Genomic DNA, 24,880 nt, shown 5'->3' on the forward strand with positions numbered 1-24,880 from the left:
CTTCTGAGTCTTAAGATGGGTGGTTTCACTCTGGTGTTGACGTTGGGATGGGGGTTTCAGTAAGTTGTCAGCATCTGGAGTTCTGTGCTGGGAGGATGTTCATCCTCATGGTTTCATCTTCCTCTCCCCTTCCACTTAGGGCCATTGTTACATGTTTGCTTACGCATATTTATGCTTTTATTTTTCATTGGTCTGTAGCTCCAGATTAAATCCAAATTTACTGTATACACTGCATTTCAAAAATAGATCTTTGTCTATAAATTTCAGGGCAGGAATTCACAGTAGAATTTTATGATTATTTTCACAGACAGTGAAAGTTGTCAGGGAACATGTGGTTGTTTTAAAGACATAATATTTGCTTGGTCAGTACTCAAAGCCTCTGTTCTGTAGTTGTGCTGGTGAAGGAAGAACTGTGCACTATGGGGAGCTTTGTTTAACTTTCCAAATAATGGAGCACTGCGAGGAATTGTGTGTCCATAGCCACTCTTAAGAATAAGTACCTGGGATGGAATTCTGTTAATACAAAATTAAGGATCATATTTATAATGTTTCAAACAAATAAAATTAATGATATGCTCATTAGGTTTTCCTTCCCCTTTGGGAGCCAGATAAATGCGCTTCTGAAAATAATTCTTTTCCACTGAAACAAAAAACCTATAAAGTTGTTGAGAATGCAGGAGTGGTGTTATAATGAAGACATTAAAGTGAGATGAGAGAGAAGAGCTTGAATTTTTTTCTGTGGTAGATATGCTTTGTCCAGCACATTAAAGCACTGGGCAATGACTAATGGGATGAAATTTAACACATCCAACTGCCGGATTCTGCGCCTAGGACAGAGTAATGCTGGGCACAAGTATAAATCGAGAGGGGAGTGGCTGGAGAGCAGCCCTGCAGAAAGGGACCTGCGGGTGCTGGTTGACAGGCATCAGGCTCAACGGGGGTCAGCCGCGTGTCCTGGCAGCCAGGAGGGCAAACCACATCCTGGGACCCATCAAACATGGCATAACCAGCCAGTCAAAAGAAGTGATTGTCCCTCTGTATTCAGCGTTGGTGCGGCCTCACCTCGAGTGCTGTGTGCAGTTCTGGGCCCCAGAAGGGTGTGAAGCTCCTCGAATGTGTCCAGAGGAGGGCAACAAAGCTGTGAGGAGCTGCTAAGGACCCTGGGTTTGTCTAGTTTGGAGAAAAGGAGGCTGAGGAGCGACCTCATTGCTCTCTGCAGCTTCCTGAGGAGGGGAAGGGGAGAGGGAGATGCTGAGCTCTTCTCCCTGGGATCCAGTGATAGGGTCAAAGCTGCACCAGGGAGATTTAGATTTGACATTAGGAAGCATTTCTTTAGTGAGAGGGTGGTCAAACACCAGAACAGGCTTCCTACAGAGGTGATCAATGCCCCCATTTGGACAATGCCCTTAACAACTTGCTTTAACTTTTGGTCAGCCCTGATCTGGTCAGGCAGTTGGACTAAATGATGGTTGTAGGTCCCTTCCAACTGAAATTAGTCTATTCTATTCTTTCCATCTCTCTGCCTTTGCATCCTTCTTTCGCTTCCCTTCCTTACACAGCATTTGTAGTTCCTGTGCCGCCACTAGTGCTGTCCCTGCTTTCCACGTGCTCACCCGCTGTGTGGAGTCTTAGAGCAGTAAAGGGGCTTCAAATCCATGTAGTAGCTATGAAGTCAGCACCTCTTATCAGGACTCTGCCATGAAGAAAGCCACTTTTCCCACATGCAGCCTCCTTTGCCAGCTCCATTTCCTGCTCTATGATGCATCCCATGGATCTTACACGTAGGGACAAAACAAAAACAGGAGACCTGCAGGTTTCTTATCATACTGTAGAAACGTCAGATTTTCTCAATGTTTTGATATCTCTCTGGGGAAAATAAAAATGTTCCTTGTGGGAGACTTTAATTAAGTAGAGTTTGAATTTGTAGTAGATAAACCTGAGTCCTGTTGAAGTTAATAAAAATTTTTGTGATTTTGGAATCAGAAGGTCTTCTGTATCTGGGTCACACAGCACAAACAGATCATTGTGGAAGTATTATGCAGTATGACAAGGTATGTGTTTCTGAGCTGCTTGGGCCAGCAGTTGCAACTTGCTGTCTGACTAACCTCTATCAAGTTTCAATTTACCGTATTCGTAGATTTGAAAAGCAATTTTGGAAATTTATTCATGTATTCATATAAAGGAAGAAGACCCTTCAGACCTGATACTAAACGTGTCCTTTGAAATTACAGGACTATAAACAAAAAGGAAAAAGCAAGAGAATTAGCAAGCGAAAGGGTTTGGGAAAAAAGTGAGAAGGGAAACTAACAAAGATTAGTGTCTAATAAAAGCTGCCTATATCTATTTGTGTTGTATTGTGCGTGTTCTGTGTTACCCACTGAGCCCAGAGTGAATTGCCTCATACTTTCTCATCTTTTCTTCTCTACTCTCAATCGGTTTTTGACTGCATTGCAGACATTGCAAATAATATTAATTGGAAATATTTATATGAATGTAGACCGCTGGACTCTACTCAGAATTCCTGGAAGGAGTTTATAAATAAATGAATGATTCATAGAATAGAAGTGAGAACATGTTCATTTGAGCAACTGCATTGCCAGGGATGGAGCAGTATTTCATTTTTGGGATTATATTAGAAATTAGGATCAGCCAGGATGAGAGAAATGCTTGGGGGTTTTGCAGGGTTTAAATAAAATAAATACTATAAGAATTTGATGATCATTCTGGGTAGGGAAAATCATGTATAAGGAAAATAAATACTATAAGGATTTGGTGTATTCTGCATAGGGGATTAGAGTATTATATATGCATTACCCACTAGGGCTTTTTGTGAGACCCTGCCTACTTGCTCATTTGATAGCTTCCTTTTTTGTTTCATTTGCTTTGTGCTGGGCAGGTCACAGAGAATTTTTCCCAAAATTGTTTCTTTTCTCTTCACTGATGGTCCCTACCATCCATTGTTTTGTTTACATATCTCTGCACTCGCTGGGTGACAGACTTTCTATTTGTGTTTGTGCAGCAACTTGTGCAGTACATACATGATGATCTAGTTGTGGCCTCTGTGTTCTTTATGCCACTATCGTCACATGCTTTCTTTTAACATAAAATAATCGTTTTCTTATGGAGATTTTAGGCAAATAAATTAATTGGGTGGAGAGCACATGTCAATGCCATGATGGAAAAAAGTTTTGGAGCTCCATGTTTGTGTGCGTTATTTCATTGCAAATGTCAGTTTTGGTATTGAAAGTAGGTAAGGTGTGTAATTCATTGACTTTTCTGTGTATGTTAGCCACTACTTTAAAAATCTTGTAGAAATTAATTTTCCTGAGCTTTCATATCAAGCCGCTGACATGGAGTTATGTATTAGGAGTTTAATTCTATGCTTCCATTATTTGTTCTTTAATTAAAGTCATAGTGACAAAAGTTACAGCTTTAATTTATCGGGTGTATTGTTGCAATAGTTTCGATGTCAAAGTAATGCAGAAAAGTGTCCTCTCTTTCACCGCAGCAGGTTTTTCCTAATACTGCAGATTGATGTGAGTGAATATTGAATTGTATTTTCTGTAAGTGATAGTGTCTTTGTCCTAATCTGAACAAAGGTATTTTGCTTTTGCGAACTTTCGAGTTTCCCTTAATAGGGAAACTATTTCAGTTTTGTTTAGAGATGGACTACTGAGCATCTGCAATAATAGTGAAATTTGGTGAAGACTTATAATAGATTGAGAGCAAAAAGGGGAGATTGTGTAGGAATAAGTGTCAGTGAAAGACCCTAGCGACTGGGTGTAGTTATATTCTGTTTTATCCAAAAAAAAAGTTTATTTCTTTACACCTAGTAGAATACCATATGGTCGGTTTCCATTACTGTGAAGTGGAATGCTTTCTCTAATCACCTTATTCATAAAAGACTATGTGCAACGAGGACTTGGCTTATAACCAGCTTATGAGAGTGTATTTGAAGCATTTGAACATGATGGGCAAGAGTCATCGTTCGCCATGGTAATGTGGAGTCAGCCATCTGGTGTCATAGTTCCTAAAGTGGCATAACACACTTCCCCAGCCATTAGATTTGTTAGAGTGAGTTCTGGTCACCTAATGCAACGATTTATCATATGCAGATTATTTTTTTTCTGCTTTATTCAATAGGGGAGAAAAAAGAGAAATGCTTATTTGCATAATTACAAGCAGCTGAGAGCTGACATTTGACCAAATGACTTTCATAAGAAAAAGAAGTAAAAGCTGTTTAATCTAGTGTAGAAAATTGGATGCTTATGACTTTGTCATGCTTAGTTTTTTACCTGTAATGCTGCATACTCAGGCAGTAAACATTGTGCTAAATTCATGCTATGCATCATTTTGTAGATAAACAGAAAACTTAGGTTTATAGTTTTGTATGTTGACATAAACCGTAGAAACTCTCAAACGCAAAGATAGTTGGGTGAAGATGACATTACATTGTTAGCTCATCCTAATTTGCTTTGATAACGTGCCAAAAAACTTAATGTTTGTTTGAAACTTGAGAACACTAGAACAGCTGTCTTAGAGAAGGTACATTTTTAAAAAATTATTAAAGCGTGCTGCTACTGTGCACATATTAAGATCTCAGTGTTGTTTGTAAGCACTTTAAAAAAAATCCCAGCACTTACTGAACGAGTACAGCGCAGTCTGGTTTTGGATTGTGTCCCAAAGGCCGGCACACCAGGACTTTGCAAAACAGGGAACTGATAGTTAAAGCTTATCAGAGACCCCAGTCTTGTAGATATTTGGATTTTACATACAATATACATTTGAAGCTTCAATGGTATGTAATGGAGTAGGCATTAAAAATAGTCTCTAAGGAACTCTATGTTTTGAAATAAAAGAGTATTTACAGGGCAAAAGCGCTAGTTCAGAATTATTTACAATACGTGCTAGGCTTTGCTTTTGGTGGGCCTGAAGCAAAACATAAGTCATAGACACCCTCAGACTTGAAAGATACTTCACTTGGAAACTAGGACTGGTCTCCGTTGGTGCTGCTAAACATGAATTTCAACCAGTCATGGCTGTGGGAATGATTCTGCACAGATTGGAGGTTTGCAGTATTTTGTGGCCAAGCAAAAAAATGGGGTGGGGTTGGTCAAACTTAGTATGTTGTCATTCCTTGAAAAACCTGTTCACGTGCTAATGTACATGCCACTTCTAGAGTGGCTTTTCTTAGCAAAGCAAGCACAAGTTCTCACCCACTAGATAAGCTATTATTTACTTCGCAATTTGTGTTGTCTCTGTTATAGTTTGGCTATCTTCTTAACATCTAGCTCCTGAGAGCTGAAACCAATAATATGGAAGTAAAGCTGTATCCGAGACTAGTTGCCAGAGTTGTCCGTTCTTGCTCTCTCTTTCTAACTGGTCTGTGGCAGGGGTTCCCCAGCGAGAGACGGGTAGGGGAGTGGGGAGGATGGGAAGAGCATTCCTGCAACTTCACATTCACAGACAGGAGGCATGCAGGCAGGGAAGCAGGGTTGCTATAACTTCTCGGATATAAGAGTTGTTCCAGACACCTTCCATTACCACTGTCCAAAATTGCCCTTTAAGCATTGTGAGAGTTCAACTGCTTTATGGTTTTTCCCCCATTTTTCATGTTGGACACGTGGCTAAAGGAAACACTATTAAATTATAGTTATGTGTTTTGATTGAGTTGGGATCAAACTAAATGAGTCCTTACTGCCTTGAAAAAGGATTTATGTGAAAATAACTCAAGGAATTTATTTGTGTTTCCTTATAGGTGGCATTAAGTGTCCTGTTTGCAGCTTCGTGTACGGTACAAAATGGGAGTTCAACAGACATCTTAAAAACAAGCATGGAATGAAGCTAGTGGAACATGATGGGGAGACCAAATGGGAGGTAAAGCAAAGTTGCGATGGCTTTGGCCCTAAGATTTTAAAACATTATAAGGAGAAAAGTAAGGATAAGAATAAGAAGTATTCGAAAATGTGTTCTTGCCTTGATATAAGATCAGGAGGTCATGTGCTCTCATCTCTATTTTGATGCATACATTGCTATGACTGTTAAGCTTGACTGCTTTAATATCTGGTAGGATTAAAAACCTGGTAAATGCTTATTTCTGCATTTTAGGGCTCTAGTCCTCTATTTGCAGCAGAAAGGGTGAAAGAAAAAAAAAGTAAAATTGAAAGACTTACTGCATTTTTTTTATAAGCCAAATGTTCGCTGGTATCAACTGCAAGATGTGCAAAGCTGCAAACTTACATTGAATTAATGAAAAAAGCTTATGTCCAGAAAAGGTTAGAATCTAGGAAACTGAATTTGTGAATTGATCAGCTAAAAAGATGGTAGTTATACAGAGTAAGTCTTCTTTCATTTTTCTGTGTTTTCAGCTTCAATCCGAAGTATATAGGAAATCACAGTATCACTGAGATCAGACCTTACAAAATTTTTGTTAGACTGCAGCGGTCAATGGCAGTTGGCCGACCTCCACAGTTTTAAGACCTGTTCTGCTAAACTTCAGGCCGTCTAACGCCTGTTACAAATCTAGTGCCTGATTTGGAAGAGCTGTCCTGCAGTTCTTGTTTAACAGTTTCTGAGCATCCATGAGTAGAATGTTAAATCTTTGAAAAATACCAGAGTAGGTTCTATATGGACAGTTATTCAAAGATGACAGGGGAAGCATTTTAAAATGTAGCCCTTTAAAGTCTTGAATCCACATGCATTTCACAAACGATTCTCTGTACACTTCCCTAGTAGATGCCCAAACCTGAAAAAATAAAAGGACATCCAGGATGGAAACGTGTCTCTGCTGCTAAAACTGCTATAAATAAAGAAGTCCCATCAAAGCAGCAATACATATTGACAGCTTGTCTTGAAAAAACATAGCTATGGAAAGGATAATTTTTCTAAAGCAAAATGCCGTCTTCAAACCTCAGGGGCATTTTACCATATCTGCAAGGACATGCATTATAAACTAAGTTTGCCCTAAAGGTCTTTACTACACCCTGATGCAATGCAGTCTGTTGTTAGTTCTAAAATAACTGTGCAACAAAAATGAAGTCAAGAAAATTTAGCATGCTTAAAACAACTTTTGAAGTGGAATCTAGAAGAAGACTATGGGATGATGTCCCAACTCCCATGTAATATTCTTCTTGAATTCTGTTTCACCCAGTATTTCTGTAACTCTTGTTGCAGTATTTATTGTTCAAAACTTATTTCTTTAAACTCAGAATTTAATTGTCCTCTAAATTGCTAAAATGAGAGTGAGATTATTCATGCCTTGGCTGCGTTTTGTTTTCAAGTTAACTGCTGAAGTTTCTGAAGAAGCATCCACTCAGTATCTCCATATCACGGAGGCTGGAGAAGATGTTCAAGGCACTCAAGCTGCTGTAGCTGCATTACAGAACCTTAGATATACTTCTGAGAATGGTAAGTTTCCTTTTTTAGGTTGGAATAAAAAATACATCTTTTTCATAAATATCTAATTCTTTTGAGTATGCTGGGTAATATAAGATCGATCTCCCGTGAAACTATTAAAAATAACAAAATTTGTCATCCAGAATTTAGTTTTGGAGGATTATATTTTTCTTAGAGGGTAAATAATGAGAAATAGCTATTCTCTATTAATTTCTTTATCCTTAAGTCATTAATACTTATCACACTCTGGTTTGCACTTTATTAGGTGTGTGGAATTTCCTGCCTGTGTTAAGTATATTGTGAAGTCAGCTGTCTTGGCAGAGTAGATGGTTTGCATCTAATGGCAATTCTCTAGCTATTCTTTTTCTCACTGCTTAAGTCAGGCAGAGTGCAGGAGTGACACAGTGGAATAGCTCATTTACCGTGTTCCCAAGACAGTACCGACAAACTTATTTCTGGTGGTACACAAAACAAAGTAAGCCATTCTGTATCAGACTGAGGAAGAATAGGAGTGGGATTAGATAGTGATTGCTAAGTGGGAAATAACACAAACTGGAAGAAAAGACAAAATGTCCGGGTTTCTGAGAGTGCTAAAACATCAGAGACTAGAGTAGGTGTTTATATGTTTGGTTTTATATATGTAAATAAATGTGTTGGTTATCAGAAGAAAGCATTTTACAATTGTTTACTATTGTGGTCTTTATAGATCATAACACAGATACATTTCAAAAACTCCCACTTTTAATGGAATTTCCAGGCATGTTGCAATTAAATTACCTTACTGACAATTTCTGTATATTATTTGATTTTAATGGCTGGGAATTCTGAATGAGTAAAAACCTGTCGAGAGCTTTTCTTAAGCTTTTATATATGTAAATTAAACATATTCGTGGAATATGCTGTACATGAGAGTTTTGATTTTAAGCATGAGACTACAGTTTTCAGAGTAGAATGATTTGCTTTTTAGTGCATCCAACTTCAGATACTCTTCCCGTGTACTCCCTCTAGGTATGAAAAACAGTAGTAACTTGTCTAAAGGCAGTTACATAGAAAAAAAAAAACTAAAGCAAGCAAGCATTTTTCAGCACTCAGATAAACTTACTTCTTGTTTAGATAACAAATATAACTACTTTCTGTTTGAAATGAAATTATCTGACCTAGATCCCCATCACAGTATCAACCTCAGTTGGGAAGGGTTTAGGGTTAAGAGATGAGCTTTATTCTATTTACTGTCTCTTTCCTAATTCCAACAGTGATTACAGCAAATATCAGGCAGCTTTAACATGACTCGTGACAGTTTCTTTCCCTTTCTGACATGTCTCTTATGCTGACAGTGGACATGTGGGAATGGTGGGCCACGGGAGGGAAATTCATATTCCTGCATAACCAAAAAAACATTTTCCAGTGTCCAAATCTTTCCTTTTCACACTTAGGGAGAAGTGATTGTACAACTATGTAGGGAGAGGTTTTTTTGTAAACTTGCCTTTCCTTTGGCAGGGCTATACACATCAAGAGGATTTTAGAAAAAGGGGCAGACGTGTTCTGATCCCGTGCTTATAAAATGATAGGCATGAGCTCTCTCAAGGAATTACCTTATCCCTTCATCACGTTGGTGATAACAGTACTTCTTTCAGGATGAAGGGTATTGCAGATGGCTGGACAGACGCTAAACACAGGTTTGTAATGTATCAAATAGATGTTGTGGTTATAGGTATAGAGCTCAGGTTCTATTTATGCCGAATGTCTGGCAAATACACGTTTGGATTTGTAAAGTCTTGCAGCTTCCTAATTTACAGTTACTGCTATGAGTTGTACCTGTGTTTGTTTATTCAATGTATTCTTTTAGATCTCTTTCAAATAGGCATAAAAACGATCAGCGTGGCTTCACTTGCTGATTCGTGCATTCCTCGGGCAAATTTGGTTTGTGAATACTTTGCTGCCATAGATCTATTATTAAAGCGTCATGTTATTGAGCTATTTGAAATTTATAAACAGTGCTGTGAGTCAGGGTTAAGGCCAGAGGGGAAAGAGTGCCTGTAGCACTTAGATTCCCATACCCTTAGAGCTGTTTTACTGTGATGATCTTACGGTTATTGTCTTTCTGATAAGGTGAAAGACTTGATCCAACAGCTGTAAACATCCTGCAGCAGATCATTGAGTTGGGTTCGGAAACCCATGATGCCACTGCAGTTGCTTCTGTAGTTACCATGGCACCTGGCACTGTGACAGTGGTAAAGCAGGTAAGAGCTCTTTTCTTCTCTAAAACAGCTATATTTCATTTTCATATATTTATTGTGAAATGAGTATTATTTTGCAAGGGCTACATTCTGAATGAACATGCAAGACATATAGAGAATTTTTCCTAAACTAATTTTTTACTACGTGTTGTATGCATGTTTGTTTATATGCCCACACACATACGTGCTTATACATATACACATATATTTTATACATATTAAAATTCATACATTTTTGCACGTATATAAAATATGAATGGACAAATACACATTTATATATACATGTCTGTGAGTGTGAAAATACGGCTTTTTTTGAAGCCGGCGTTTTCAGGCTGTTTAAAATAACATGTCTGCGTTGTGCATGGGCACTTAGCTGCGCTGTTGTCTAAAAGAACCAGGAGGACCTTAGCACAGCATTCCTCCGGGTACAGAAGAGCATGAAAGGGTGTTGCTTGTGCAGAGCCGTGCGTGCTCTGCAACCGTAGTGCGGTAGGACCATACCCAAAGGTGAACCATCGTTGTTAGTCCTTGCAGTGCTGTTCTGTGGCTGAAGTTTGACAGACTTGTGGGGTCCTAAAGTCATGTGCTCTGGGTAAAAACGAGACTTCTCCTCAGTCTGAGTTCACACTGCCTTTCTGATGAGGGTTGCAACACAAGGGATCCGTGGTGGCATAACAGCCCCAGGAAGAATGTTGCAGGTGCTCCTTACAGCAGTTGCTTATGTGGGACAAAAGTCAGCATGGCCCCTCACATTTGAGATAAATAAAGAAAAACTCAATTGAGTTGTAGTTGGTTGAAAAGATCTGTAGTTAATTTTGTTGTTACCAGGGAATTTGTGCAAGATCAGAAGATAAAGATCAATATTTAAAAAAAAAAACCATGTATAAGATTGATTGTTAATTTCAGGCTTTTGCATGCATTCTCCGTCCAGAAAAATGGTGGATTCAACTGATAATTGAGTGACACCATTTGTGTTAGGCAATATAGTTCCTCTTAAAATGAGACAAACCTTATAAGATACTGGTGGAAGTAACTTTAATGTATGTACATTTTTCTTGAAGTTTGGTACTGCAGTTTTTGCTAAAAATACTTGCAATGTACAGTATTACTAAAGCATTTGAAAATTAAGAGTGATAAGATATACAAAATCAGGAAGTAAAAGGAAATCATTTTCAATTTGAGGTGGCTGTTGAGTGCAAACATCAAGACTTTTACTCAGTATTTCTTCCTTACAGATTTCTGCTAACCTTGTTGCTGTTATTTTACGTTTCTCCTCACGGTGTTCTCCAGGCTCCACATGTTCCTCCTGTTTCATCTTAACTCTCTGCTTATCCCTTTTCCCCTGCTCCTCATCGATTCCTAGGGATCTCTGCAGTCAGTGAGTTGATAGGAGAGGGAAGGAATGTAGACGAGAAGTCTTAAATTCCTGAAGAGTTTAAGTAACTCCTTTTATTTAAATGAACCAAAACTGATTATTCTGAGTGCTAGAACTAACTTTTAAGTTCAGTGGTCTTTTGTAGTGTTGTGAACATTGAGTTCATGAGAGCTCCATAGAAGTGCGAAGTCTGTAGTCTGTGAAGGGAGTATTTGAATAATTCCTAAACTGCCTAAATATCAGAGAGACAAGGCAGAATTCTGAAACAAAGCATTTTGAGGTTTTCCTTTGCAATACTTTAACAGGTATTTAATTCAGTTATTAAAGAGAAGAGACATTTTAGTCCTATTATGTGCAAGTTTCAGAACAACTTTAGAAGTAGAGTCACTGCCAACATGCAGGCTGTGCTAGATGTGCGACCTGTTTAGGGGTTGAATACGGTATGAGCCGTTGGCGTTTGTGCTGTCTGTCAATATTACTGAAACCTTTTCTTTCCTTAAAAATGCATGTTTTGAGGCCTTTCTACTAAAAGCATAGGAGAAAGTGATGGTTGAAGTAGCAGCTGCCAAGGAGAAACTAGGTTTTGATATTTTAATGTTAAACTTTAAAAATATATAATTAAAAAAATCGGTGATTCTTCCTCCTCCAAGTATTAAAGCTGATCAATGTCTCATTCATCATAAAATCTATCGTCTTCCTTGTTAAACCATCTGAAATTGCCGGTAGCTTTTTGTGAGTAAATGTTTATATTCCAAATTAATTTTCTCCCTCACTTTTTAATCCATATTTCTAGCCTTTTGAGTTTACAAGCTGCTAAGCATTGATCACTTCTTTTCCCTTGCTGTGTATACGTCAATGACTCTCACCGGTCTGATGTCAACTGTTACAAGCTCCACTCCTATATTAGATCAAATATTGACTTCTCAGAGCACAGAATCTCTTTGCTGATTTCCTTTTTCCTTTTTTGTTTTCTCCCCCCCCCCTTTAGAGTCTTGTTAGTATAAACCACCTTTTTTCCCCTAACTTGAACTTGCACAGAAGCAAAATCAGTGAAGAATTTAAGTACATCTCAAGCTGAGTGATCTTGTGCTACCTCTGTTTACGCTGGGTGTTACTAACGCCTTCCTTTGATGCTTGAAGCACCGTTCCTCTGTTAACATGTTTCTTGGGTGTGCTGGAACGGGTACTCCTTCCTTTCTCTGGTAGCCTCAGTGACTGTGCACTGTGGGTGTGTACAAGTGTGCAGATCGGTGATTTCCCCGGGGAGGATCGGGTTGGCAGTATGCCTACTGACAGCTGACTGACTGCTTAGTTACCTTCGGTGGGCTCTATGGAAGCAGAGCAAGGACCACGGGAGGTCTGTAGATGGTGGTGATCATCAGTTCTCTTTTAAATTTTTCTCCTTTTGTTTTTCTCTTTTAATTCTTTCTCTTTTAATTTTCTATATCAATCAGTGTTTTATCAAAGTCTATCTGAACTGTTACACAGCTTTAGTTAGTTTCCAGTTCTGGTTTTCCCACCAGAAGATTGGGTCAGAATTAACAGGCACACCCATTTTTAGTTTGAGGGAAAGAAACCTTTAAATATCTTTAATGTGTCTCTAACCCTCTCCTATTCAGAATTGTCAGCTTTTCTTTTTTTTCTTCAATACTGAGTTGCTTTCTATGGGATATCACTCATTTGTACCTATGATTTTGTCAGGTTGTAATTATGCTGAGTTCCTAATTGTTAACCATGAAGTCATCTTAAGACATGTTCATATTTCACTTTCCTGCTGGAAAATTTATTCCACACTCTCTTCTGTGACCTTCAGCTTCTCTTGTGGATTATGAGACAAAAAATTCGTTCGGTGTGTCAGCAATATATTAGCATCATCTGTCACTGAATTTCCACTCTTGCTCTTTAATGGCCTCACCGGGTCCTTGCTTAGCAGCCTGGTTCCATTTTTCTCGTTAACAACATTTATTGTAGTTATTCTGATTTTGGTGCTGTTATGTTGGGTTTTTTCTTTTTCTCTAAGACCATATGTTATCCAGTTTTTTCATCAGTTCTTACCTTCGTATCTCATTTTTAGCTAGCCCTTGCAAGTTGCCTTCATATTTCTATATTTGCACCAAGAAATTTCTTCTAAATCCTAAGTTATTAGAACATTTTAAAAGTATGTTTTGCTGTAAATGTTACAGTATATTGTTAGTATCTTTGTCTCCCATTTCATGCCTGGAACTTTCTCCCATAGCTGTCTTACTTTTCACCCATAAAAGTACTATTTCTACTTGATGCTTCAAATTATGTGTGAATCCAGATGTATCTATCAGTAATGCTGCCATCTTCATGCTTTAGCACTTCGCCTAACCTGTGTGCTCCGATACCTTCGGTGTGCAGTGCTTGTAGTGTTTCAGCTTAATGCAAGACTTTTGCTTGCAGAAACAAACTCTGTCTTTATCCATAAGTCCTTCTCAGCATATTGCAAGATGGCCAGTGTATTAGCTAGATCTGACTGGTATATTTTTAAATTTGTTTTCTGCTAAGCCACAAGACAGAAAGGATTCCATCTTTGAGGTGTTCTGTTAAATTATTGTTCTGGGTCGCATGTAGTCTTATTGCAATTATCTTAAATTATGAGTACACTTTATAATGCAAGTGAAATCATGATCAGATTATCTGTTCAAAGCCCCCGGCTCCTGAATTGAGTGTTGAAAAGAAAAAAAAAAAAATCAGTTCTGACTTTGGAAACTGTAATTTTTGTTCATAGGAATGATTTTATAAAAGAAAACACTTTGGCAACATAGCAATAACCAATCTCAGCCTGAATAGAGATTGAGCTTACGATTTTAAACCCAACAAAGGCAAAGTTAGCCCTGTTTATCTTGGTTTATGGGAAATAGGAATCATTGTTGACTCTGATAGTGTCATGTGTATGAGCCTTTCGAAAGTTGTGTCTGTAGCCCAAAATGACTTTAGCTCATTCTTGCCTGAGAGTCAGCATACTGACCTGTTACCAAAGTTAAACTTTTTCTGGTATCTGATTTGGGTGAACTCTTGTTGCGTGACAGCTATGAAAACGTACAGCTGCTGAGGAATGCAATACACAAATGCCCGAGGAAAAAAGTTAATAATGTGGAGTTTTACCAGTGTGATCTGAGATTGGCGAAAATCCACACTGAAGCTTTGATTACAGCGTGGCAGGGAAAGTGTATCCTTGTCAGTTTGAGTCCTTTTCGGTTACTGGTGGTCCAGTCCGAGTCTCTTTCTGACAGAGCTAATGAAGATATTTCTTTATGCCATGATATTTGAGTGGTTCTGTACTGCTTAAAGACCAAAAAAAGTAACAAGGTGGGGAAGAGGTAATCACAAAGAGTGCTAAGTTTGAAGAGTAACTAGGAAAGAGGCTAATAAATTATTAGAAAAGGCAGGAAATATTGTTCATAGTGTATGGCAAACACAGACAAGAAGTTGGGGAGAAAGCAGCTTTGTGGGAACAGAGCACATAGCAAGGTGGAGGGACTGGAAACGTAAAACAAGTGCCTTTATTTTCTGTGCATTTGACTCTCTGTGTCCTATTACAGACATACATTTGCCCTCATGCTTTAGAGTGGAGATTGGTTCATTTAGGTTTTTGTTTTGCCAGCAGAGGTTGTTCACTCCGTTATTTATATAGGTAGGCTGTTTTCCTAGCTCATGTGCTGAATACAAAGGCAGGATTGGAGGATGAGCCACCCTTGATTTACCGTGTCTGCACGTCTGTGTTCAAAGAATTGTTTTTCATATGATATATCCGTATGTAGAGTAGAAGAGAGAGACAGAGAAAGTGTTTAGCTACAAGCTACCTTGATGTGTAGTTATTTCTTTCAGTTAGCGTATACATGAAATAAGGATCTTAATTGATCCTGAAGAAGTTTGTTCCAAGTTAAACACCTGCTTGATTTAAATACTGAGTTTCTCGTGAAGAAACACTTCCCTCATGTATGAGCACTCCTGTTATCTAGTTTTTTGCAGAGGGACGCTTTCAGTGTGTAGTGTTTTAAGTTATTCTCCAGTGACACAAGATTCAAAGTGTATTTTCTTGGTTGCACAATATGAACATCCTTGAAAGCTTATTTCCTGAATCCCTCGCTACATTGACCAGAACATCAGAAGAGTCTGCCCTTCTTGCTCTGTGTCCATCAGCACTAGGGTTTGTTCTAGTTGTTGCTTTTCCATTTCCAGTGCTTGTCAGCAGGAATGTGTAGAGGTAGCAAGATACTTTCTGTTTGAAGTAATGTATTTTTTATAAATGCAGTGTATTACTTGTACCCAATCTCTTTGAAACAAAAGGTAGAAACTATGTTCAGTTCTTTGTCCAGGTTTGAATTTTTCTTTTTGTCTCAAATTACTGAAACAGAGGAGTAGACTTTGGGATTCCTAGTCTCAACCAAAGTTTTAAATCAAACCAAAGTTTTAATCTGAGTTTAAATTTAAACACAGTTAAATTTGGTTGTTTGTTAGTCTCTTTTTTGGACTTTTTTCATTTAGATACCAGTAGACAAATACGTTGCTAATTTGCCTTGTTTAGGCTTGTAATAGGTTTTATATGTCATACCAGACCAGAGATTATTGTCCTGATGTGAGAAACTCAACAGCAGGTGATTGTATAAAGCTTTAAATCTCAATATTATTTTTCCTGTCTGAACAAGCCACTGAGATCGCTTCTTTCAGAGCAAATGCTGACTGCCTCGTATACAGAGACCTGCTAGAGAGCAGAGCTGTAGTCTTTATTCTAACAAAACAAAACCAACACCCCAAAAACCCAGCTAACCTATGCCCGTGGTTCACCATGTGAACTCCCTGTACTTTTCCTTAATTTCTGTTTATTCTGAACAGTATATCTGGGTGAGCACTGCAAACTGACATTTTTATGCCACTTTACTTGTAGCACATATAAAAGCTTTAGTCAAAAATCCAGAGCTTTACATACTAAGTAATATACAGACATTTGATTTGCTTTATCTTTGTTTGCAAAATTACATTGCCACTCTAGACCATCTTCTCCCGTCCCAGATAAAATTTGCATCTATGCTCTAAAGTTTTCCTGTTGCTCTAGAGCCATCACTTCAAGCTCACTCTGAAGATGAATAAGAAGATGGTACTAATCACTAATCATTATTGTTAATCACTAAGATGATTATATCAGTCTTTCTGCACAACCGATATCAGTAGTACCCTTCCTTTTTTCAACCCTTTGGGATGTAAGTCTTGCCTGTTATTCAAGCCAGAAAGCTCATGTCCTCTTCAGGTGGGATTCTTGGGCCTTGCGTGCAGGTGATTAGCTAAATGGTGCTGACTTGTTCTGCATGGCGACTTTTATATGGTTCCTATTTCAACCACTTAGCTAAAATGGTTGTCCAAGCCATCGTTATTTTATGCTACAGTTAACTCTGATAGTCTTTTTTCTGACATTCACAGATTATGTTTTGCCCTTTTTGTATTTCAGAAAAATTCAAAGATTACTTTTCTCTGCCCCTCTTGACATCACCCTCCCTTATTCTGTTCACTTCACGTTCCTTTTTTGCCACATCAAACAAAACCGTGTTTTCATCCCCAAGGCTTTTTAATCCTTTCGGACTTAAGTGTCCCGTTTCTCATTAGCTGTGAAGATTTTGACTCCTACCTTTGCTCAGTCCGTGAAGATTTAATAGCTTATTACTTTTCTCAAACAAGTTTCTTAATGCCATCTTCGATATTATGCTTAGCTTTGTGTATTTTTAATGAAGAGCAGTTTGTACCTCATTGTCTTCTCTCAATTACTCTTCAACAATATGATGACAGTAATTATCTTTGATTAGGCTATTGGTATATTGATACTAATGCCTGTCACACAGAACTACCACGTCTCATTTATGTTGTACTCCCCCACCTCCCTTTTTCCGTGTCTGCTTACTGTCTCTTGTTTTATATTGAATACATGTTGTTTTATATTGAATATATTTACATTTAATGGAAGGTCTTTGGGGCATGAAGTACTTTTTGCATGTAGCATACCTGATCCAGGTCGTGGTCCAAAGCACTACACTAATAATAACAATGAAGAGCAGTAATTGGCTGCCGAATTCTTTCTCTTTTTCCCATTCAGAAATAAGAGACCAGACTGATGTTCTTACTGTCTCTGCAGCTTGGAGTGCAGGGTTAACTCTAATCCTGAAGAGCGTAGTAACCTATTTTCAACCTAGACTTCTACATAATTTGCTCTGAAGGGGAAGCATATCAACTGTTTCACGAATTAAGGAGGTCTCTGTCAAACTTAAGAAAACACTGGATTTCCATGCATTTCACCCTTTATTTTAGTTCCTTTCATCCTTTTATTCTGTGATCTCTTCAGGCTCCAGTAAAATCCTACCATGGTTAACAGTCATTTTCTTCAAGGTGACAGCAGTAGCAATGCGCAGCGAAGATTACACGTCACAGATCAGAATTTTATAGTGTAACACATCTTCAAGAATAAATACAGTATTATCATGGCTGTCATGTCAAAGGCTACCACACATCATACTCCAGCAGCACACCTTATGTTTCACTCCGGCTCTGATTTGTACCTACGTGGTGCTGGGTGCTGGTGTTCCATCTAGAAGATCTGCCAATACATGGAGTTAGATGTAGGTTGATGGTCGAGTTTGCAGTTGCTTGAGGACATGGAGCAATTTGATGCTTAACATGACAGTACTAGCAAAGGAAAGTTTTAACTGGGGCAGATGGCCCTGTTTTCTCGGCCTCTGTGGAGTTCTTGTCATCTGTGTAACATATCTCATGTCAAGATTACTGCCCTGCTAGAACTCTTGAAATGATGGCAGCGTTGTCATACTTCCTCAGAAGAAAATCCGTGATGCGGCGTTTTGCCAGGTGAATGAAGTTGCCAGTCACACTCTCTCTGTCAGGACGTATTCATCCAGTCAGTTACTCAAACTTCTTAAAAATCTGCACCACCAGTGTGAACGTTTGGTTGCCACCTTGCATTTTTTATTTTATGCAAAGCAAGTCTTTCATGTTGAAGTCTCTTATTATTCTGAAACTATTGTGCGCCAGATTGTCTTTGTTTTGTAGCTCATTATGGGAGTTCATATGATCAAATTACAGTGTTTACTGTGAGTGTCTGCATGTGTTTTCCACACAATATATCTATATGTAAACTAGTACCAAGAGAGAGAGTTCGAATTATTCAAATGGCACTGAACAAAACGGTAGGGACGGTCCTGTAGGCCCCAACGTAAGCTGGCACATCACGTATCCAGGTACCGTCTGTGGTTTGGAATGCTTATATTCACTTTTCCTTTTAATCTTTTCTGTAGATATTTGATATATTTTCTTGCTGTGGTGTCTTCTGATACAAATAGGAGCATCTATAACCTAGTGTAACGTTTTCAAATCCTGCAAGATCTCTGTGATTAACTTTCCTTCTTCATGGTAAACTGAAAGGCAGCATTCAAGCTGAAATCAAGGGAAAGATTCTGTAGAGATTTTGGGTCAAGCCCAGCAAGGCTGTTTTAAACACTATGGACCTGCAGCTCCTTCTGACTTCAAAGAAAATTGAAGCTACTCATTATTTCTCAGGATGAGCTCTAGACTAAGAAAGCAGCTTTTAGCATCTTACTGCAAATATTTTCTTTTACTCCTTTCCAGGGAAGGGAAGAAGTATATTTTTCTTAATGGCTTGAATAATTTCTCTCAAATTAAAAAAGACTTGCTTGTTTTGGGAGGAAGAGATTCCTCTAAGAGATACCCATATTTAATGTCACTTACATTATTTGGATGGTCCTCAGATATTTAAATTAAGAACATTTATCATTTAGAAATGTTGAGCTTCTTATGAAGACACGGGGGTGAAAGTCCCATTGGCTTTGGTGAGAGACACATTTAGCTAGTAAAGAATATTTATGCAGGTACTGAATTAATTTAATATGCCAGCTGTGTGTGGCTTCAGCTTCTTGCTTCAGCTTCTTGCTGTCATTCTTTAGTGAAGGATAAGCAGCCAGATGCTTTTCAGCTGGCTCTCAAACAGAAAAGAGGTCTTGGATGCTACTCTTCAAAAGATTTCAGACGCCAATAAAAAGAATTGAGTGTAGTGACTTCATTCATTCTGATGGCAGCTGTCCCACTGTTTCATCAATTTGAGGGATGTAAATTAACGTTTTGAGATTATTCCCTGTGGAACAATCTAATAGGAACCAAGCAGAACCATGTAAACATTGAACTGATTTGAAATGTAAATATCCAAAATAATGTGGTGATTTGTCAAACTAAAAGGATTACAGATAGCTGTCCAAAAAAAAGATACTGGAAGCTAGAAACACCAGAAGCAAGGGCATTAGTCTTCTTTACCCCACATGACAAGGGTAATAAAACCACATCGATAAACTCAGGTAGGGAGGTTAAATTAACTTTCTTTATTGGCCGTTTTCATTTCAAAAGCATATAAAACAGAGTAAGTATTAGATTGCTGCTGTTGGATTGAATGAGATTCTGGTTTCATTTCATTTTTGTGTCAGCTGTGCTTTATTTATTTTCCTTTCTTCATTATTTATGTACACTCCCCAAACTATACTTAAAATTATTTATGAGTTTTGATTTAGAGTGAGTGAAGTGAGACCGTACAAGATCCTTCTCAGGCTGTGTTGTGCATTCTTGCAGCTCTTAGTAAACGCAGTGCAATTTTTCTGGCCTGAGGCACGTTGTCAGAGGATAATGTACCCAGAGAAGTTAGGGTACGTTACATAATTAAAGGGCCAAATTTTAGACACCGTTATTTGTGTATTTGTTTGAGATTTGAGGGTCTTTAGCATCAAGGGCTGTTATTGTGAGCTGATTCATAATAAACCGTGAGATTTTAATTATCTAACATTTTTAACTGGAGCTTCCTATCTGAATTTGTTTGTGATGAGACTTTCGTTTGCCTATTATGATCTCCATTAGTAGATCCTGTGTGTGTCCTTTCCTTTCACATGGGAGATGAGACTGGAGCAGGTAGCCTCAGGACAGAGAAGAGGGCAGTTATGAAAAGGGTGTTGTGTGTATGAATTCACAAAATTCCTGTTGCTTTCAGTAGGACTTAGCATTTCTTTAATAATTAAAAAAAAAAGGATGTGTGAGGAGGAACAAGAGAAGAAAGTTAACAGTGCTGTTTCTTTTCATGATTTAGCTGCTTGCTTTTTGAAGAGAGGCTCAAGATTCCATTGGTAAAAGGTGCTTTTGTCATCCCTGTATCTTCTGACAACATGAATTAGCTTTTCTGAGGGTGGTTACAAATTTTATTGTGTCAAGACAAGCGTCCAGCATCACCCACTTTTGTGGTATGTTGAGCTTGAGCTTCAGCAGGAGCTGTTTAAAGCAACTTTCAATTAAAATGTTCAGATATGCTTGGTAAAAGAAACAGAACGCGGAAAGGACTTCAGCCCATCCCTGTAGTTTTATCCCTATAAGCCAAATCCTGTGCAACAAAGCCGGAGTCAGCATCAAGAGGTACAATTGTGCTGTTGCATTAAGGTCGATGATAATGGCAAGAATCTCTTTAGATGTTAAATCTTTCACCAGATAAAATCCACTTATGTTTCATCAATATGTTGCAGGCATACTGACTCTGGGACCTCTGAATAATTTAACACCGGAACATACTTGTTATTGTTCAAGAAAAAGCTTTGTATAGCCTGACGAATTGAGTAAAAGTTCAAAGTGATATGAAGTCCTAAGGGGTTTGTGCGTTTCTGAAATCTTCATCTGACGGATATTTTAAGCACTGAATGAAAAAGTTAAAAGAAAAGGCAGCGTACAACAATGGAAATGGTTGCTTAGAGAAAAAAAAAAAGAAATTTGAAGAGAGCATCAGGAAAACAAACATACAGAACTTCTTTTTCTCCTTGCTGGTCTCTAAGGAGTCAAACACGTGCTTGGAATCTTCACTGTAGTTCTTGCCTTCTGTTCCCGCTCCCCTCTTGAGCAACCATGCTGATCTGAATTATATTTTCCTGAACTTGCTTGTTCTAATACTACAGTTTACAAAACAATGATGTATAAATGATCATTGGAGAACTACTGAATCAGCTTCTAATTAAAAAAAAAAAAAAATAGCCCCTTTCTAATTTGTACGATTTAGATTCCTGTTCTTTTTAAAATCACGAGTTCAGTGCTGTGGAGAGCACACCATATACTGCTCTGAGATACAAGGGTACACTGAGATCCAGTAAATTGATCTCTATCAATCCTTCGTTCTCTTCTTACTCCACTTCATATGGTTCTTGGAAGTACCATGGAGTTTTGCTTTCCATCATGAGATTCAGGTGAGCCAGCAATTCTGTCTTTGTTCCCTGTTGTTTGTGTAACTGGAAAATTTATAAATGCACTTGATGATATGAAAAAAGTATCTCTTACAGAGAACGTGACCCCCTATAAATTCAATCAGCTACTTTCTTACAGTGAGACATAAACACGATTTATCTCTGGAAGCTTGCTTTTTGAAACATTTGCTAAGCCTAAATGAAAGAGAAATAGGCCTTAACAAAAACAACCCATTTTCTGAAAAGAGAAGGAAGAGAGGGTTTGATTAACTGCGTGTTGCGTTTGCAGGTGGGTTGGCGTTTATGATCCAGCAAATAAAACAGCGCTCTTCAATGAACACAGGGAGTGGTATTGGGCTGAAAACGTCTAACAAATGCCTTTGCATATATCTTGCGTACTAAAAAATTGCTGTTCCATTCTTTCCTCAAAAGTGCATTGCTGTAACACTAACACTTGAGAGAATGCATTTCCTCCACTTGACTTAGGTTTCTGATGCGTTTTTACAGGCCTGGAGTGCTTTGCACAGGAATTTTGTATGGATCTGGTAAAGGATTAAGATTTATTCTTGAGTTCTAGTGAAGTATTGTGTTTTAGTCGTTGACAGACAGCTGTTGGAACTCTTTGAAGTTCGATACCAAGTTGTGTTGGTTTTTTTCTTTTTGACAAGAAGCAAAATGTTCAGTAAAAAATCTTTTATTTTCGATTGTTTCTGTCACTATCCTTGCAATACTGTAAAAATTGCTGCCTCACAAACAGTAGGTCTTAGGATTCTATTTCAGTAATATTTACATTTCAGTTTTCTAATAGAAGTCCATTAGGGTTTACAATTAAATGTTTACTTCTATGATCAATCGGTTGGCTAGGGGGAAAAGAAAAAAAAAAAGAAAAATAAATAAATGGGTACAGTAGATGTTTTTTCATGTAGTTTTCAATGGATTCTCATCTCAGTGCTACGAGAGGAATTGTTTGACTTCAGATTTATTTAAATAAGAGTGGTTTTGAATGAATGACTGCTGAGAGATTAAAGGTGTCTCCAAAGACCTGTGTTCCTGGAACTTTGCAGCTCTCTGGGCGTATAACTGAGATGCTGTGTTAATGCTTTCAGTATTCTGTGTAGCTAAACACTTATTAATCAGAAGTGCTCACAGCAAATTTTCTGTAAAACAGATTTTATTTCAAAACTGTCTGATTTCTAATTTCTGTGCTGTATTTCCATTAATCATCACAATACCAGGTACTTACTGGAAAGGTGAAATGTCTGTAATCTCTTCAATCTCTCCTTAGGTAAAAGAAGAGGAGCAATCAGCCAATCACACTTTGATGATTCAAGAGACACTGCAGCAGGCTTCAGTGGAGCTGTCTGAACAGCATCACCTGGTAGTCTCATCAGATGAAGTGGAGGGAATTGAGACGGTGACTGTCTATACACAGGGTGGAGAGGCTTCAGAGTTCATAGTTTATGTTCAGGAAGCTATGCAGCCTGTAGAAGAACAAACTGTGGAACAGTCGGTGCAGGAGCTCTAGAGAACAGTGTTCAAAGGAGATGGCTACTTGATTTGCCAAAGCCAAAAGGTTGGGGTTTTTTCCCAGCCAAAAGCAAGCAAGCTGACAAATTTTCAGTTAATTTCTGAAGCCAGACCTTGTTACTAGATAGTGGTATGACTGGTTGGATTGTATCAGTAACTTAGATATGTTAGGTACAAAACCTCCTCAGATTTTTTTTTTGTAAAAAAAATCGTATTTTGACGAAAATGCGTTCTTCCCCTTCTTAGAAGATCTCTCACTTGATTCCTGTAAATCCCCACAAATATTGTTTCTTCAAAACCATGTTATCCCACAATAATAAAACATCTATAAAGGTAGCTAGAATGTCTGGAAAAGTCCATACATCCAATTTTATACATACTTAAGGTGTGCTTGACTTGACTGGAAGCAGAGTTGGTTTTCCTTTAAATTAGAAGGGCTTCTTATTTCTGAGTACGTGCTTAGAAAGTGTTTGCCGAGTTGTGGATCTAACCCAAACAAAGGCTCAAGACTTTAATTAGAAACATGACACAGGGACTGTAGTTTGTACCTGTGAGATGATCCTTTGAGTTTGGGAGGGATTTAAAGCCATATATGATAATTCTGGGTACCAGTAGGATGACTGTCACTTAGATAATTGAGTAATGGTAACTCTTTCCATCCCACTGGATAAATACCTGTCCAGTACCATATGATGAAACCAAATCTGACAAATCAATGAAATACTGTTTTGTTTGTAAGAAAAAAAATTATATTCAAGTGATTTGTAAATGCTATAAAAGATGTATGTTCATATGTTTTAAACAGACATGCTTGTAAATATGATTGTGTGAAAGAACTTGTACAAAAAACTTAAATATTGACAAGAATATAGATATTCTTAATTATGCATGTATATAGTTCCAGATTTTTCTTCATGAATCTTGAATTGTTTCTGATTTAATATTTTTAAATTTGAGCTATAAAAGTTATTAATTAATAATAAAAATGTCATGTTTTCTTCTAATGCTCTGATTTCTTAAGTGTTGGCTTCCGTTTCACAGCTAAGTGAAAAATGCTGTTTTGCATTGACTCTGACAAATTATTCCTCCAGTTTTAGTAGTCTTTAATCAAGAAAGTACTATGATGAAGTCTAGACCGACCTTTCTATGTGATTGAGCTTATTTATGGGTGTTCTGGGTAGAAAAGTGGAAAAAAAGCTTTTGACTAAGTTGATGTAATGTAGCGAGTTGGTTGTCTGCCTCTTCCAAGTCTGCTAATGCTCTGCAAAACCGGAGTGCAAACACGTAGTGGTCGCCTCTCCCTTAACTGTGCTGATAGGGGATTTAAATTTGTTAATGGGAAAGAACTGAAAATTGTTCTGCTTTGGTGGCAGCGGTGTTTCCTCTGGTTTAATCCTCAAAGTGCACAAGAAGCCCCAGGGATGTCACGTTTGTAGGATGGAGACCTTTTTGCCATTTGGTGAAACTGGCTGGAGCTGGTCACAAATGTCGCTGTTGATGATTTCTTACATGTTCAGTAAAGTTGACTGGAATGAGCCATAAGGTGTTTGCTGACATCTGCAATGTGACACAAACCGGTGCACCAAGTGTATCAACTTGATTGATCTGCATAAAAAGCTTTGGTTTTGTAATTACTGGTTAAAATTCAGTGTTGATTTGCAAGAATGGTGCTTTCTGTTACCTAAAAGAGAGGACAGCAGTCTCAAAGAGTTTTCGCAGAATTTACTGAAATATTCACGGCTCACTTGCTGTTAAAACCACATTTGGAAGAGCATCACGATCATACATGGTAACAGCTACGTTCTTAACGTAAAACCTTTCTGGATCAGTTCAACAATGTACTGTATTATTTTCTGACTGGGGGGGGGGCGGGTGGTAATGGAAAAGAATTTATCCATGCATCACTCAGGAATTCTGAGGTAAATTATTTCCAGATAGACTCAGTACTTATGTCTGAGAGGTGTGTCTGTACTTGGAGAAAGGGTTTTGGTTTTCGTTCTGTGTTTATTTTAATTCCAGTATATCATGGCCATGCATACCTACTGTAA

The 24,880-nt window shown here is 38.0% G+C and overlaps 1 protein-coding gene across 1 annotated transcript in view; it reads left to right on the plus strand.

Annotated features, from left to right (window-relative positions):
* ZFAT (zinc finger and AT-hook domain containing) overlaps positions 1–23,656 on the plus strand; it is a 92,529-nt gene extending 68,873 nt beyond the window's left edge. Inside the window, exons 13-16 of the mRNA XM_086464990.1 lie at positions 5,759–5,877; positions 7,281–7,407; positions 9,505–9,635; positions 22,591–23,656. Of these exons, the coding sequence (XP_086321116.1) occupies positions 5,759–5,877; positions 7,281–7,407; positions 9,505–9,635; positions 22,591–22,830 (617 nt within the window). The 3' untranslated portion in view covers positions 22,831–23,656. The remainder of the gene's footprint in view (positions 1–5,758; positions 5,878–7,280; positions 7,408–9,504; positions 9,636–22,590) is intronic.
* Positions 23,657–24,880: the final 1,224 nt, after the last annotated feature.

The sequence above is a fragment of the Leptosomus discolor genome, chromosome 5, assembly GCF_034619465.1.
Source record: "Leptosomus discolor isolate bLepDis1 chromosome 5, bLepDis1.hap2, whole genome shotgun sequence".
Lineage (NCBI taxonomy): Eukaryota > Metazoa > Chordata > Aves > Leptosomiformes > Leptosomidae > Leptosomus > Leptosomus discolor.